The following is an 18,442-nucleotide window of genomic DNA, read 5'->3' as shown; positions in this document are numbered from 1 at the left end:
TTCAGTTATGAAAAGGAACTGAGATCTACTTTATAGCATGATTGATGCAATATGGTAATGTGTAGTAGATATTTCAAAATTCCTAAGAAAGTAAAATTTGAAGGTTCTTGTCATAAAAAAAAGTTAGTTCCTGAGATGCCAGATGTGAACTGGTTTTATTGACTCATTGTTCTTTATACACAAATGTCATTGCATCACTTTATACCATATAACTCCCAAATACAAATGTGAAAGATTTATGAATATATGAAAAAAGTCATAATGAAACCTATTATTATTTATTTTATTTTATTTTATTTTTGCTTTTTCAAGACAGGGTTTCTCTGTGGTTTTGGAGCCTGTCCTGGAACTAGCTCTTGTAGACCAGGCTGGTCTCGAACTCACAGAGATCCGCCTGCCTCTGCCTCCCAAGTGCTGGGATTAAAGGCGTGCGCCACCACCGCCAGGTGAAACCTATTATTTTATACTATTAATCTACACTAATAAGTGTTGGACAATCATGACTATGGGAAGCAAAGCACTATAGGGTAACTTAGGACATCCTCTGCCTACCAGCATCTAATAGACAATGATCATTTTAGCATTTTAACCAAGCAACAGATTATTATAAAGCTATTTCAGACTCCATAGACTGTTAGGTAATCACTATACCAGAGTTTTATCCTTAACTCAAGAGAATACTCTTAACATGTTTCTCATGTTATACTAGTTATCGTAAAGATCTTTGTTATTTTTCTTATTTTTTTTAAATTTTATATGCATTGGGTATTTTGCCTTCACATATGTCTGTGTGAGAGTGTCAGATTCCTCGGAACTGGAGTCATGGACCAGCTGTGAGCTGCCATGTGGGTGCTGGGAATTGAACCCAGGTCCTTTAGAAGGGCAGCCAGCGCTCTTAACCACTGGCCCATTACCTCTCTAGCCTCCTGCTATTTTTCTTAACAAGTATATAACCTTCTTTCAGACTTATCATCACGTGACAGCTACCGCTCACATCTTTAAAAAGTTTTTCTTAAAGATTTTATTTATTTATTTATTTATTTATTTAAGATTTCTGTCTCTTCCCCTTAAAGCAAGACAGTTTCCAAGAAGAATCATGAGCTTTCAATTGCAAGTATCTCTCTTTTTATTCTCCAGGGAGTTATACTGAGGTTGGCAAAAATGTCATTTTTGAAGTCTCCAGTTCCATTCCTCACCCAACATTCTGAGTTAGGTTTCCTTCCTAAAGTATATGTGTGCCGGCTTAGCAGTCCACCCAACATTCTGAGTTAGGTTCCTTCCTGAAGTATATGTGTGCCGGCTTAGCAGTCCACCCAACATTCTGAGTTAGGTTTCCTTCCTAAAGTGTATGTGTGCCGGCTTAGCAGTCCACCCAACATTCTGAGTTAGGTTCCTTCCTGAAGTATATGTGTGCCGGCTTAGCAGTCCACCCAACATTCTGAGTTAGGTTCCTTCCTAAAGTGTATGTGTGCCGGCTTAGCAGTCCACCCAACATTCTGAGTTAGGTTCCTTCCTGAAGTATATGTGTGCCGGCTTAGCAGTTAGTTTTCCTTCCTGAAGTGTGTGTGTGCCGGCTTAGCAGTTAGGGTTCCTTCCTGAAGTATATGTGTGCCGGCTTAGCAGTCCACCCAACATTCTGAGTTAGGTTCCTTCCTAAAGTGTATGTGTGCCGGCTTAGCAGTTAGGTTCCTTCCTAAAGTGTATGTGTGCCGGCTTAGCAGTCCACCCTCTGCCATGAGGAACTCTATCATCAAAGACTACTTTTCTCAAACTTTTCGGAACATCCTTAACATTACAAGGGGTAAAACCACCAGCAAACAGCAAGTGTACTTTACACTTGGCTTTCAGCAAAATGGAACAGCTAGCATGCATGTTCAGAGGGCAGATGTCCTGTCGCGACAGTCTTCTGCTGACCCCTCCCTATCAAAAGCCTAATCGCATGGAACTGTGGCGTACAGTACAGTCTCACAAGGGTCAGATCTCCACAATGCCCTTCACACTCACCCAAAAGCTCACCTATGGTCAAATCTCCTTTCTCTCTCTCTGTGTGCCTTATTTTTTAAATAAGAAGCACCTTTTATTATCACGATTATCTTAATTAACATTTTATCACATCTTGATAATAGTTGACAATTATGAGAAATTTGTTGGGGGATGTAAATATTTCAAATTATGAAATAAATTTTAGGTTCTATAAATTTTTATTATTTTTAGGTTCAAAGTAAAGAGTAGCAAAGAATTAGGCAACCATTTCAGAAGCAATTCAGTTTTACAGAATTAAATGTTTAAAATTCAAATACTGCATAAAACCATGGAATTGAGCATTATATTTATAATAAAGATGTTTTGACGATTATTATTAAATGAACTCCCATAATTACTTATTTTATTTTCTTTGAAAAAATGGTGCATTAGGTTTATACCTGAACTTAGTTTCTAATTGTATCTAATAATATATACCTCATCCTACATTTTTAAAAAGGAGCAATCAATTCATGCTGCTATGTTACATATTAGAAAAGGTTTGCTGTATCTTTCCTTTTACATCATGTTTTTGTTTTTCAGATTTTTTTTAATGTGGTCATTAGTATTTTTGAGTTCACAAACTAAAAAATCAAATAAGACAGCTAAAGAATTAATTACAAAAGAATTCATTTCTCACTAGAGAAGACATTTTAAAATAAATGTAATGAGCATAAATGAATAATTTCCCCCATCTACACTCAAGCAGAACAGCACAAGCAAAGAGGATTTGTGATGTTAAATGAGGAAAAGACAAAAGAATAGAGCAGAACGTCCATGTTATAAATGCAAAGAATTTCCACCTTGGAAGTTGCACATTATGGGAAGAACAGTCAGATACAGTTCCTTTTAAAGACTATATGCTTTAAACTGGGCATGGTAGTGCAAAGGGAGAAAATAAGAAATAAAAAGAATCAACAAAAAAAGGTGTGGGGAGGAGTACGGGGTGAGGGGGATCAGAACAAAACCCACTCCAGAGCCCGTCAGCCTTTTGGGACAGAGGAAGGCAGAGGACAGGCTGTAATGAGACCCTAGGGCCCATCCAGGTGGTGACTGCCTCCTACCTTTTTGGTCAGCAGGGTGAGGGGGCACATGTGGGTACTTGGAGGGCTTCTTGATATGGAAGTTCACGTTGTCCAGCTCCACGTTCAGGCTGATAGAAGCGGCTGAGTCACTGTCCACTGTGGACTGGAAACTGCTGACTGAGGTGCGCTTGCTAGGACTGGCAGAATCTTTTAGTGTTGGGAAGGGGAAAGGAATACAGGGAGAGGGGAGTAAAAATGGGTTTTATCAGGGCATTGGAGGAAAGGAAAAAAATTTTAATACACAAGCCCAATGTGCAATACCAAAATGGATACAGTATTTTCACGTTCTTCTGGGTAGACTTAATAAATTTAAGCATGTTAAATTTAAAACGAATTTTTAAAAGAGGTTTTAAAGAGAAAATATACTGGAGGTTCTGCAGAGAGAGAGTCGATACCACAGTGGAGAGATCAGAAAGCTGCCTGCTGCAATATTAGCTCAAGAGTTACTTTTAAGCTGCTGCAAACTAGAGGCCATGGCAACATCCAGAAATGTCAGTTGACTAACAAGCTGCCTTCAGAAAATACTGTATCTAAGCAAGGATCACTACTATCACATGCTGACATCAAGTGGGAACCATAAATCATACACAAGACAATCATTTCACCATTCCAGCACAGCAATAAGCCATAAACACTACAACATTCGAAAGTCAAACTTACTAGCCAAATTATCGTCGCCTTCTTCAGCGATCTGTTCTGTGTCACTATCATCAAATTTTATGTCTTTAAACCAGGACGGTTCAGAGTGTCCTTCCACAGAGTTCACTGAGTCGCTGTCTGGAGAAGGTGTTTCAGAAAACTCGGTACTCTGAAAGGGCCAAAGCAAACCAAGCAACTGAGCCTAAGTGACCGCATCAGCATATGATAAAGAAGTTGTGGCCTACATTTCTATAACTCTAACAACCCAATAAATTCACATAAAAATAGCTAAATAACAAAAAGGAGGTACAAAGCAGTAGTATCGTATTGATAACCACACTATTTGTTTGTTCATTATGCATACAATGTTCTGCTAGCATGTACATGCCAGAAGAGGGCACCAGCTCTCATTATAGATGGTCGTGAGCCATCATTTGGTTGCTGGGAATTGAACTTAGGACCTCTGGAAAAGCAGCAGGTGCTCTTAACCTCTAAGCCGTCTCTCCGGCCCGATAATCATACTCTTAAAATTATAATTTTCACTGCTGCAAAGCAAATGTAGCATTTTACAAATAAACATTTTTTTGATATGTAGTTGGCAAGGTCTCACCTCATCCTTTAGTGCTGGGTGAAAATAGCATAAAATGTAGTCTAACCCTGGCAACTCTAACCCCCTAGAAAACAATCCGATTCTAACAAATTATAGCACACCACTCTATGAGGCTACTGGCCATTTCTAATTATGGGGCTTCCAATTTCAGTTTATAAATCTTCGTTCACAAGCTGCTCACAGTTTCACCATATGAATATATGCATGTGCGTGCATGTGTGTGTATTCTTTTACGCAAACCAAAATTTAAAGAATCACATCTTTTCTAAAAAATTTATCTATTGGTGGTGGAAGCAAGTAGATTTCTGAGTTCAAGGCCAGCCTGGTCTATAGAGAGTTTCAGAAAGCAAGGGATACACAGAGAAATCCTGTCTCAAAAAACAAAACAAACAAACATAATTATCTATAAATAATTTTCATTCTTATAAAATAAATTTTAGCATTAAATCGTTAGTGTACGATTTGTATACTGAGTCAAAATCTATCTCAATAGCTAATATCAAATTTTCAAGTCACTTTGATTTCCACTCTTAGCTCTAAAATCTCCCTCTTAGTCCTCAAGATAAAGAAAGTAAAAATGAAAAGCATTAAAATTAAATGGCAAGTAAAATAAGTACCAGCAGCCCAGTGTGAGCAAAGACAGCACACTGCAGACCTGATCCTAGAGGGAGGTCATTCAGTGGAGGAGCACTTCCCCCGCACTGAGTCTGACACACTGCAGACCTGATCCTAGAGGGAGGTCATTCAGTGGACGAGCACTTCCCCCGCACTGAGTCTGAGAGGTTTAGAAACAGAGTCTACAGCACACTGCAGACCTGATCCTAGAGGGAGGTCATTCAGTGGAGGAGCACTTCCCCCGCTCTGAGTCTGAGAGGTTTAGAAACAGAGTCTACAGCACACTGCAGACCTGATCCTAGAGGGAGGTCATTCAGTGGAGGAGCACTTCCCCCGCTCTGAGTCTGACACACTGCAGACCTGATCCTAGAGGGAGGTCATTCAGTGCAGGAGCACATCCCCCGCTCTGAGTCTGAGAGGTTTAGAAACAGAGTCCTTAGCCCAGTGTGAGCAAAGACAGCACACTGCAGACCTGATCCTAGAGGGAGGTCATTCAGTGGACGAGCACTTCCCCTGCACTGAGTCTGAGAGGTTTAGAAACAGAGTCCTTAGCCCAGTGTGAGCAAAGACAGCACACTGCAGACCTGATCCTAGAGGGAGGTCATTCAGTGGACGAGCACTTCCCCCGCTCTGAGTCTGAGAGGTTTAGAAACAGAGTCTTTAGGCCATTCACCCACTTTTTAGTCCTACTAACGAAAACAGAATTTCGAAACGAGCTACTACATTCTTATGAGCAGTATCCCTACCAATTACCTGCAACGGTCTATACAGAGCATACTCGTCCCTGAAAAGCTGGTCATGATGACTGACACAGTCCAGCCAACGTCCATCAACCATCGCTTGTCCAATGGCTATCGCTTGTGCCCTAAATCAAGACCAAGAAAACTGAAATTTTACAAAGTCATACAGAGTAATGTACATCAGGCACATAATAAAACACTTCTTTTTTTAAATTTTTATTTCTAATCTAAGAGAAACTATCAACTGGTCTTTAGATAAATAGGGATAAGAAAGAACTACTGAAAACAAACTCTACTAGGCACTATAGCGAAGGAGAAACTACTGGTAAGTAGACCTAAAACCAAGCTTATCTGAATTTCAGTAAGCATGCACTGGGTACATGAGGCATTCACACTCATCCTTAACAAAGTAAAAACACTGAGAATGGCATGGTTCCTATACTCAAACAACTTCCTGTCCTGTTTTAAAAAAACACAAATATTAAAGAGATATGAAATACATGAATGAAATGGAAACAACACATTACAGTATATGACATTTCACAAATTTATAAAGCACTCAGCCAACATTATTTTGTTCAATACCCACAGCTTACTTACAATACTAAATCATTTCCCTACATTGAAACTAAGGGGTCCAAATCTCAAAGAGACTGAAAAGTTTGACTAAAGACACAAAAGTAAAAAGACTTACAACCAAATTATGACCCAGAGGTTCCCTGCTTATCGCTATTTCTTTCTTATCCCGTCTCATGGGAGGAGACTCATCTGAGCAAGTATCAAACACTAAGAGACATCTTAACTTGAAAGGTGTAGTGGTTGGCATAGGAATGGCCCCCACAGACTCATGTTTGAAAGCCTGGCGCACAGAAGTGGCACTATTAGGAGGTATGGCCTTTGGAGAAAGTGTGTCCCTGTGGGGTGGGCTTTGAGGGCTCAGATGCTTAAGCTACACCCCGTGTGGTACACAGTCTCCTCCAGCTGCCTGCAGATCACGATGTAGAACTCAACTCCTTCTGCCGCACCACATCTGCCTGCAGATCACGATGTAGAACTCAACTCCTTCTGCCGCACCACATCTGCCTGCATGCCACACTTCTTGCCACGGTAGTGGACTAAATCTCGGAAACTGTAAACTTAATTAAATGTTTTCCTTTCTAAGAAGAGTTGCCACAGTCATGGTGTCTCTTCACAGCAACGGAACAGTGACTGAGACAGTTCCCATATGCTAGATGTGTTTCCTAGTTGATGGTAGTGTTTGGGGGATTTAAAAGATGAAGCTTTGCTGGAGGAATTATGTTAATGGAGGCCAACTTTCAGAGTGCAAACCTCCTGCCCTTCTACTGTGTGAGCTCTAAGCATCCTGTTCTTGTCGCCATGCCTGCTGCCTGCTGGAATGCTACTGCTGCTGTTCTGTTTAGGATTTTTTTTGTTTTGTTTTCTGCTTGTTTTTTGTTTTTCTTTACTTGGGAAAACGCCCCCACTAGAATGGCTGTGGTCAAACCTCTGGAGGATTTTCTTGATTAATAGCTGATAGGGAAAGGCCCAACACACTGCAGGTGCTCCCACCCCTCGGCAGGTGGTAGCAGGTATGTAATAAAGGAGGCTGAGCAAGCCTGAGAGAGCAAGCCAGTAAGCAGCATTCCTCCAAGGCTTCTGCTTCAGTTCCTGCCTCTACACCCTTGCTTGAATTCCTGTGCTGACTTCCCTCAGTGATGGAGTGTGACCTGAATGTTGTAAGCTGAAACAAACCCTTTCTTCCTCAGGAGCCTTTGGTCATGCTGTTGTGTTGTGTTTTGTTTTCAATTATTTTTTTATTCTGAGATTATAATTACATCATTTCTCTCTCCCCTTTCCTCCTCCAAGCCCTCCCACATACCCTCCTTGCTCTCTTTCAAATTCATGACCTCTTTTTTTATAGTTAATTGTCGTTACATATATGTAAGGTGTTTGACCATAGCAGCAGAAATTCTAACTAAGATAACCATCATTATGTACTTTAACCCTCTATAACCTTAAGCCAAAATAAACTCTTTCTTCTATAAATTTCCTTGGACATAGTATAATATCACAGCAACAGAAAAGTAGCTAACACAAAAAGCAGCAGATCCTGTCTGTCATGTTTTATATATGATCTCTGAGACAGACTAGGTCCCTCCAGAAATGAGTTACGGACTCAATGTCTGGATTAGAGAAGAGTGACAAGAAAGCCCTCTGACCTTAGACTCTAGCTACAGTCTCCTCTCCAGCTTTGCTAGGGCTCCATCTGAAGAGTTACTGCACGTTTCAGGTCTGTGTGTTTGTGTGCACACGGGTGCTCACGTGGTGAAGAGAGCAGCTGAATCAACAGGAAGTGTCTTCCTCAATTAATACCCACCTATCTTTTGAGACGGGTATCTCACTATAGATAATTGGAGTTCATCAATTACACTTAGACCAGCTCACCAGCTGAACCTCTGGCCTCTGCCCCCAGAGCTGGGTTACAGGTGTACATTGTTGCACCCAGTTTTTCCCATGGGGCTTTTCACTATATTAGTCCTCCTCTTGTAGCATGCGGATTTGGTTAGTCCAACACAGGTCTTCCGGCTTGGGAACAAGTGCCTTCACCCACTGATTGATCTCACCAGCTGCAAGTCCTTGTTTTTCAGTATAGTAAATTATGACCCCAATCAGGTTCCTTGCAAACATTTTCATCAGATGAAGGAAGTTAAAGAGCTTATTCCTCAAACCATCAAATCCATAAAACATCATCATAACTCGCAAAAGATACCCTTACATATTCCAATATACATCCTCGTCATTAATAAGCAATAAACTAATGAATAATTTCAAAACATCTTAAAATTATAATACCTTGTAGCAATGTGTCCATTTCTGATTAGCCAGTTGACTAACTCCTTTCCGACAATGCAGTTGGGATGTGTTCTCAGCCAGTAGCGGTGATCCTGAAATTCCATCCCGCTGCTGTGATGGCAGATTTTCTTCCACAGATCTTTTAACTGGACACTGTCCTGCAATCACATGAAAAGCAGTTAGCTAGCCCTGAAAGGGTTCTGGGTACCTGTTCAGAGGCTCCTATGGCTGCGGTCTCAGAAGGAATCTCGGTGTGGAGTCCCTCACAGCTGCTAACTGTGGCAGTCATTCGGTATAAATGGCACATGCATGGAAACAGCTTCAATTCGACTCATTCGGGTTTTTTTTTCTCTTCAAAACAAAATATTTCAAATGTTCCTTCTTTTTCAGTCAATGGCACATATTACTTGTCTCTCAGTTAAGCACACAATACATTCTATGGAGACAAATCAAGGTAGACAAAGACAACAGTTAATTACACAAACCTAGTTAGAGTAGCCTCCACTCCACAGATTCTAAGATGTCCCCCCATTATTCTCAACTGACCAGTAAATGTTTCTAAAGAAAAGTCTTTGTTAAATGGCTTCCTACTCAAGAAAACTTTCAAAGAAATTCATGAACTACAAGTTCAAACGTAAACGTGTAAGGACAGATGTTGGAACAAGGTCCAAAATACGGAGAGGTGTGAGAATTCTGAGCGCTTATGGGAAAACTCCAAGAAAATAAGGCAAGAGTCTTGTGACCTTAGCTTCTTTAAAACCCGGAATTGTTCCTGGAATGTGTTTTTATGCTCCTCCCAAGTATAGCAGATAGGAGTTGAATTCAGATTACTCATCATAACTGGCTACTGCTATTTATTTATATGCCTCTACAGGAAAACATGTTGTTGCCACATGAGACTTGATCTCCACGTGTGGCTTGCTCTGAGTGTACATATCTCATGTGACTCCTCTTACCCTCAGAATATAAATTCGTCTGATGCTCTGAATAAAATTGGCAATCGCATGAGACTCTAACCTCATTTTATCAGCTCTGTTCTCCCAAGTCCCACCACCAGCTAGAGAGGGAAAAAGGTGGTGCCAGGAACAGGGACTGAAATGGGCTATGAGATAAGAAAGCAAGGATACTCACAGAAGGAGGTGAGTGTGAATAAAGGGGCAGAAACCAGAGAAGGCTTCTCTAGAAGGAAAGATGGCATGGACAGTCCTTGCATATGATTTTGAGAAGAAAAGACCTACAGCACTTTGAATCTAGACTAAAAGACGCATTTGTGTATCATGTAGATCTTTCGCCTCCTTTAAGCTTACTTGCTTTCGCCACTTAGCCCAAGAGGATAAACCTTTGGAATGGATTTATTCACACCATAAGAGCCATAAAGTACCAACTGCTTACCTTACTTCTCTTGCTCTCAATTAATAAATCAGGGGAGAACCCAATGTCAGCAATTACATGGATTTATGAATTTGATCCTTGTTATATTACTCTTAACACTCAGGTTTTTTGGGTTAGTTTTTTTGTTTGTTTGTTTTCAAGACAGGGTTTCTCTGTAGCTTTGGAGCCTGTCCTGGAACTAGCTCTTGTCGTCCAGGCTGGCCTTGAACTCACAGAGATCCACCTGCCTCTGTCTCTGTAGTGGGATTAAAGGCGTGAGCCACCACCACTAACAGTCAGTTGGGAAGCGATATGCAGAGAGAGCTTGTCAGGTGAAATAGGACTCTGTGTGTTTTCTTTTCCCTTGGTGCACAGGGCCTTATTTGATCCCACAAGGGTAGACAGGACCTCTGATGATGATATGGTCAATATCTCCTTTTGTCCTTCAGCTGGAAATTTGCTGTATCTATTGCTTTGACCTGTGCATCTTCAGAGAGTGCCTCTGAACACTTACGTTTCTCATCCTCCTTTGCCTCAACTCAGGTAGAGTTAATGGATCCTGCTCCTGTTATCTTTACTAATGACTCCGTGTCTATGCTTGGACCTTAGGACCATCATAAACTCCTTCATTCATCTAAAGACAGAACTGAGTTTAATTTTTCTTTGGGATTTAAATCACTTCCTATTTGCATACAACATCATAACATTTGTGTTCCTATTAAAAGGCAAATATGGACTTAAATTCTACAAAGGTCCGGAACTACTAATCATATGGGTCTCTTTTCAAGCTATTCTCTCGATTTTTCTGATCAATATAATAATGTAACCAATAGTACTGGACATAGTTGGGATCCCTGTATTGGTGGCAGAGTATTACACAGAATGTTAGATTGAGCTACAACATCTCAAATCAAAACCATTCTGGATATCTACTAATAAAAAATTAAAAAGAGGGAGATGTCAGAACACGGTCATTTGTTGGCTGCATTCTCCCAGGTCCTATCACTTCTAAAATGGTAAATAGACAGACTGAATTTATTGGTTCCCAATGATAAATCAAAATAACCTTCATCTAACTAGTCACTGATTCCAACTTAAACTCAACAAACAAATTCTACTGTCCATGGAAAATGCTTTGATCCTAAATCTACACCTTTGTAATATCCTTAAGTAAGATTCACATTCTGCCTAACAAAAGTAATTTCAGCCTTTGAAATCCAGTTCAAGCCCTTGAAGACTTCCTAACTCCCTCAACTGCTAACAATCTTCCTATTTTATTTCTCTATAATATACACCTGTGTTATACATTTGATACATTTTTATTATTAAAGTAGTATTTCAAAGCTGGGCACAGTGGTATGCACCTTTTAATCCCAGTATCTGGGAGGCAGAAGCAGGCAGATCTCTGTGAATTCAAGGACACTCTCATCTACATAGAGAAAACTGAGGCAACACAGAGAGGTCATGTCTCAAACACAATAAAATTATAAAATAAAATACTACTTCTTTCACTAGTAAAAATATTCCCACCGATCTCATTTCTGTCTTTTGAATTAACCTCTTTAAGACAAAAGACTTATTTTTCATTTCTTTGAATTGTTCTTAGAATTTGACAAATGTTTTACATATACATAAACTGAAAAAAGAGCCAATTACTATGTCATATAAACAGTTGAAATTAAGGTTTCTCAGAGTTTTCCATGTATGTAAGAATGATGTTTCAAAGTTTAAGCAAACTACAATCTAACTTCAATTCTTGTATTAGATAAATGATTTTGTCAAATGAAAGGGGGAAAGAAAACAGTAATACAATGAGTATGAAAGAGTATTTACCCAGTTTCTCAGGTGATGCTAGTAAATTAAAGGTTAAGCTAATTCATTCCCTGTCTAATTCGTAAACTTTATTTTTTTAGAGCAACACCCCACTTATCCCAAGCGAGCCTCAAACTCATGATTCTCCTGCCTCCTCCTTCCCAGTACAGGATTTACAGGCATGCATATCAAGCCCAGCTGACACTTATGTATGGTTAGATGCTGGACTGGTACCAGAAGAATTTTGCGTTCATCCTCCGTAGTCTCTGTTCTAACATAGGTTCGGTTAGCCTGGGGACTGACAGATGTCTCATATGAAGGAACCATAGGAGAACCAGATCGATCCAGTGACAGATTAGTAATGCTGGCTGATCTGGAAATAAAAACAAAAAGTACAATCACAATTTTAAATTCACCTGTGAATGGAGTTAAGTGAAATTCATACTCACATGTTTAGAAGCTATTGCTAGAGGAAAGATATTCGTAGTTATGAGGGTGGACTACCACTAGAGAAAAGCAGGGAAGGACACCAGAAACAAATGTTTGAACAAAAAAATTTGAACAGTTTTAAATACTATAGGAAAACAATTATATAGTTTGTCTATTAGTATTTCAAAGGAAGAACACAAACTCTGCTTGTAAAAAATACTGGAAATTAATTTTTATAACTGAGAAAAACAAGAAATAACAACTACATACAATAACCTGCGTCTCTGGGTTAAACACAGTATGGCATGCATGCATGCCAAATCCAGCCTGCCCTTGTTTTTCTATCACCCAGAAATTAGAAGAATCCGTTTTAGAGTTGAACATCTTGCAATGAATCTGATAATAGGAATACTAATTACATCAGCCTCAAGAAAAAATTATTTTCCTTCTCATTAGTAGGCCTGTATTTAAAATACTGTGCTCAAATAATATTATACAGGCCAGGTGGTGGTGGCACATGGCTTTAACCCCAGCACTTGGGAGGCAGAGGCAGGAAGATCTCTGAGTTTGAGAACAGCTTGGTTTACAATGTGAGTTCCAGGACAGAGAGTGCTACTCGGAGAAATCCTGTCTCTCAAAAAACCAACACACACACACACACACACACACACCTATTTCTTCAGTAAAAAAAAAAAAACTAAGTTACAGGAAATGTGTTTCCTCTTGTTCCGTAAGTATTCTCATATATCTTTAACTTTGCTTCTATGCACATATCCTATGACTTATAAATAGAATATCATAACACCAAGCTTTTATGTATTTTTAATTTAATTGAAATTTTAGTCATCATCTACAACAAAAACAAAAATAAAATCTAACTTTAGCTTCAACAGAAAAGATGAAAAGAAACATCACTTGACACTACATAACTCATTTCTGGGGTAACCTATACATTCTATGGAGTAAGTATTACTAGCTCACTTTACAGGTTAGGAAAAAAATTCAAGAACCAGGAGCCAGTGGGGTGACTCAGTTGGTAGGGGTGTTTGCCACCAAACCTGTTGATCTGAATTCAAATCTTGGACCCCATATGGTAGAATAGGAATCTCCATGCATACTGTGACATGTGCACACACACACAAATAATAATAATAAATATATAAATGATAAAATTTGGGGGTTTGGTTTGGTTTGATTTTTTTCAAGACAGAGTTTCTCTATTTGTCCTGGCTGTCCCAGAACTTGCTTTATAGACCAGATTGGCCTCAAAATCAGAGATCTGTCTGCCTCTGCCTGCCAAGAGCAGGATTAAAGGCATGTTCTACCACCATCCTACTAAATGTAAAACAATCTTTAATTCAAGTGTTGGAAAGAGCCACTTGTTCCTCTTGGCCACTCAGCCCCGAAATAAACACACAGAAACTATATTATCACTGCTTGGCCCATTAGCTCTAGCTTCTTATTGGCTAACTCTTAGATCTTAATTTAATCCATCTCTATTAATCTGTGTATCACCACGTGGCTGTGGCTTACCAGATAAAGTTCCATCCGTCTGTCTCCAGTGGGACTACATGGCTTCTCCCTAACTCCTCCTCCTTTCTCCCAGCATTCAGCCTAGCTTTCCCTGCCTACCTAAGTTCTGCCTTGCTACAGGTCCAAAGCAGTTTCTTTATGAATTAATGGTACAGAAGGAAATCCCACATCATTCAAGAATCAGGTATAAGGAAATTTATCTAAAGTCAGTTCACTAATACTAAGAGGTGCCAGCCAAAACCCTAAGTCTCAAGAGGAAATTCACCCTCTGTGCAGTATAAACACAAAAATATTTTAAAATAAATCATTCAAAGATTTAGCAGAGTTAGTTAATAATCAATTACTTGCTTCTTGACATTTTCTTTTAGTGAAAGGCTGTCACTGTCTTAGTCAGCTGACTGAAGTCTACCCTCAGTGTGTGCACTCACCCACGCTGCCTGGTTCCCTGAGTGCACGCTAATAAAGTGCCATCAAGAATGAAAGAAAATTAGTTGTTTTTGCTGTGAAAAGCTCTAGTAAACAAGCTATGACATGGATGCTGACTAAACTTTATTAAGACAGCAGACACTGACACAATTCTCTCTGGCCTGATGACCTTTGTGGATCCACGCCTTCCACCCAAAGCCCAGGGAGACATACAAACCAGCAAAGCTGTACCTGCACATGCCGACAAGGGGACTGCAAAGCATCTTCTTACTTTTTAAAACCTGGCTCTGCTCTCCACCCTTCTGTGAATTCCCTCTTTACAGTGAAACTCCCATCCCCAATTCTTCCTTTTTCTCTCTTTGATGACAAACAACTCACTGAGATGGTCCATTATGGTTGCCGGTGTTGTTCGAAATCCAATGCTCAGCTTTAACACTTCTGCAGTAAATTTAACACAGCTGCAGTAAATTCCTCCCTTGCTCAACACCTTTGCTCACTGGCTGATCTCTCACCTCCCTGGCCTCTCCATCTCAGCCTCCTCTTCACGTCCCCACCCCTCCTCTCCCATTCACTTTCCTGATGAGCTATCATAGCTTTAAACCATTCACACGATGACAATGCTGAGATCTCTATCTCTAGCCAGTACTTCTCCTCTAACCCATCATGTGTTCACTTGACATCTCTCTTGGATATCTAGAAGACATATCAAATTCAACATGTCTAAAATCAAACTGTTAATGTCTCCACCCTCCACTGCACTTCAATAAATGCTAATGCTACACTTAAGCTGCTCAGGTCAAAAACCCTTAATCATCTTTGATGTCCTTTCTGGGTTAGCCTACACTGTATTTATTAGCAAGTCCTATTTTCACATAGCACCAAAACACATGCAGAACTTGTCCTTTTCTAGTGTGCTCACACCCCTCACCCCACTTATATGCGGCTCTAAGTACGTTCTCCAGCCTGGGCTGCTGCTGTTGCGCCGGCTTCTCCTCCAATATACTCACTACAGAAGTCAGACTCCTTTTAAAAAATAAATCAGAACACTGCATGCTCCAAATTCCCCCTTTTAACTTTCCAACAAGAGGAAATTTTCATAGGCTAGAATGTCACCTAATAATTACAGGACTGATTTAGTTAGGAAAAAATATTATATAGCCTTAGAGCAATAGTCAGAAAGCTAAAACTGACTGAACCAATGCAACCTCAAAGAATCCCCCACATATCTCTTCTAAATGACAAAGGGAAAACTGGTAACTTAAGACATAATCTTAGCAAAAACCTAAGTCAGTGCAACCAATGACACAAACAGAACTGTACCAGTTCTCGTAGGACAAAATGAAAACTACGCAAAACTTTATAGTATTCCTTTCAAGAAGGAAGAAAGGATAAAAATTATACCATAAATCCAATCCAAGAAACATATGACAAGCACAAATCAATGGACATCCTACTAAATAACTGCCTATCTCTTTACAAATTGATTATCAGGAAAATAAAGGAATTATTACATAGTAAAGTAGACCAAAAGAAATGACAATCAAATGTAATAAATGAACCTGGTGTAGCGCCCACTTTCTTTAATTTGTCATGATCTCATAAAGGACCAAATAATTAAATCTTGGGGTCCTGAAAAATCTGGCAAACATGAAAATTTTCTGAATATACAACAACCAAAAATTAATTCAAAATCAAATATATAATGAATCCAGGATGTTTCTAGCAGCCATCACGCAACACCCACATGATTGTTCCGGAGGATCTGACACCCCCTTCTGGTCTCCATGGGCACTGCATGAATGTGGTACACAAACATATATGTAGGCAAAACATACATATACATAAAATAAAAATAAATAAATCTTTTTAAAAAAAGAGTTCTCTAAACCACATTCAGAGTCAGCACAATCTTGATCAAAAGCAGAGTGAATTATATTGCAGATACTGACTCTAAAGACCGGAAGGACAACAAAACAATAAAACCAGCAAACCGTGAACACACTGTTAGATAAAGAAGACAAAAGTTAGAGAACTGACGCTACCTGAATTCAAGACTATACAACTACAACTATCAGGGTCATAAAGCATGGGTAAACAAAGAAACAAACATGTCAGTAAAGCACAACAGAGTTCGAGACCCTCCAAATACAGTCAAATGACCTCTGATAAAGAAGCAAAGGCAAAGAAAGAGCAAAGAAGATTTTTCAATAAATAACACTGGATCAAATGGATCAGCATATACAAAAAGAAATATAAACAAAGTTATGCCCGCCACAAAAAAAATTATTCAAGGGCTGGAGAGATGGGTCAGTGGTTAAGAGCACTGACTGCTCTTCCAGAGGTCCTGAGTTCAATTCCCAGCAACCACGTGGTGGCTCACAACCATCTGTAATGAGATCTGGTGCCCTCTTCTGGCCTGCAGACATATATGCAGGCAGAATACGGTATATACAATAAATAAATAAATATTTTAAAAAAATTATTCAAAATGGATCACAAATCAAAACATAAAATGCAAGACTACAAAACACCTAGAAGATATAACACAGGAGAAAACCTAGATGCGAAGAATATAGTAATAGCTACTTAGTTATAACACCAAAGGCACACTCCAATTAAAATACTTATGCTCCGTAAACAATGTCAAAAAATGAAAAGACCAGCTAAAGAGTACTTGCAAATGATACATTTAATAAAGATTTGTTCTGTTTTGTTTGAGACGGAGTTTCTCTGTGTAGCCTTGGTTGTCCTTAAACTCAGAGATCCACCAGCCTCTGCCTCCAGAGTGCTGGGATTAAAGGTATGAGCCACCACCGTCCTATATGCCTCACTTTCTCACATCCTTTCGACCATTATACTAAACTAGAGGGCAGAAGGTAGGCATATATATATATATACGTGTGTGTGTATATATACACACACACGTATATATATAAAACCTCTTACAACTCAACAGTGAAAAAAATAAGCAATGTAACCACAAAATGGACTGCTTTTACAAAGAAGACACACGCAAGGTAAATAAGCAAATGAAAAAAATGTTCAATTCTTATCAGGAAAAGGCAACTTTATTACAAAACACTGGCAACAGCATTACAGGAAATGGTGTGGTAGAAGAGGAACTCTAGTGCACTGCCTACGGGAATGAAAAACGGCAATGCCAGTTCTAGAAGAAAGTTCGGCAATCCCTGCAAAACTAAACATTTCCTTTCTATTTGATCCCACAATCATGCTTTCTGGTATTTACCCATATGAACTTAAAACTACATCCACACATAACAACAAAAGGACACAGGGCTGAGTATGGTGCTGTGCACCTGTAATCTCAGCACGCAGAAGGTATGAACAGGTAGCTCCCTGTGAGTTCCGGGACAAACAGAGCAACGTAATGAGACAAGTCTCACTTAAAAAAAAAAAAATTGCACACAGATGTTCACAGTCTTCTATATAACTGCCAAAACATGGAATTTACCCAGATGACTTTCAGAAGGTGAAGGTAAATTATGGTACATCTAGAAACTAGAACATTGCTTAGCAACAAAGAAAAATATGCAATAAGTCATGAAGAGATAGAGGAGACTTAAGTGCACATTACTAACTGAAAGAAATTATTATTTCTATTTATATGCTGTATGATTCCAAGTTTCTGTTTAATTTTGCTATGAAGCCAAAACTGCTACTAAAAAAACAAAGAATTCTCAGCTGGCATAAGCAGTGCTTGCCTACAATCCCAGCACTCAACGAGTTGAGCTAGGACTGTAAGTTAGAAGCCAGTCTGGGAACACAGTGAGTCTGAGGCCAGGAAGATCCTGTCTCAAACACAAAACATTTTCTGAACTTATTTACCGAAAAAACTAAAAAATGATGGTATTACTCTTGAATGGTTTAAAAGTTCTATATAAAATGTATCAAAATAAACAGACAAAACATAAGTATATCTTAGTGGAAAATATATGGACATTTATTTCCATATTCTTAAAAGACTTTTACAATTTTCAATTTTACAAAGCAATTGAAATTTTTTGTTGTTGTTGTTGTTTTACTTTCAATAGCTCCTCATCTGAGACCATTCATCCATCCTGAGACAGTCTACTGCAGCACACAGGACCTCTCTTACTCCCACCAGGTGTGGTCCCCTTGAGCATCTGCCATCTGTCTCCCTGGTACACATTTTCACAGAATGCCTACATGCCTCACTAAAGCAGAAGAAAGAAGAAGGTCCCAATATCTGCAATCACCAAGGAATAGCTGAAAAAGAAACGACCCAACAGAGGAAGGACACCATCTCCCCTGTTTGTCTGTCTGTT

At 39.3% G+C, this 18,442-nt stretch overlaps 1 protein-coding gene across 7 annotated transcripts in view; it reads right to left on the bottom strand.

Annotated features, from left to right (window-relative positions):
• The window catches only part of Pikfyve (phosphoinositide kinase, FYVE-type zinc finger containing), a 90,094-nt gene that overhangs the window by 54,332 nt on the left and 17,320 nt on the right, over positions 1-18,442 (bottom strand). For 5 of the 7 annotated variants that reach the window (XM_075952028.1, XM_075952027.1, XM_075952030.1 and 2 more), the window contains 5 exons: positions 11,982-12,120; positions 8,565-8,722; positions 5,725-5,836; positions 3,768-3,915; positions 3,087-3,254 (listed from right to left, as the gene is read on the bottom strand). In XM_075952028.1, the coding sequence (XP_075808143.1) occupies positions 3,087-3,254; positions 3,768-3,915; positions 5,725-5,836; positions 8,565-8,722; positions 11,982-12,120 (725 nt within the window). The remainder of the gene's footprint in view (positions 1-3,086; positions 3,255-3,767; positions 3,916-5,724; positions 5,837-8,564; positions 8,723-11,981; positions 12,121-18,442) is intronic. The other 2 variants (XM_075952031.1, XM_075952032.1) reach the window with 1 other exon arrangement.

The sequence above is a fragment of the Microtus pennsylvanicus genome, chromosome 17 (assembly GCF_037038515.1).
Source record: "Microtus pennsylvanicus isolate mMicPen1 chromosome 17, mMicPen1.hap1, whole genome shotgun sequence".
Classification (NCBI taxonomy): domain Eukaryota; kingdom Metazoa; phylum Chordata; class Mammalia; order Rodentia; family Cricetidae; genus Microtus; species Microtus pennsylvanicus.
This window is presented reverse-complemented; position numbering and strand designations above follow the sequence as displayed.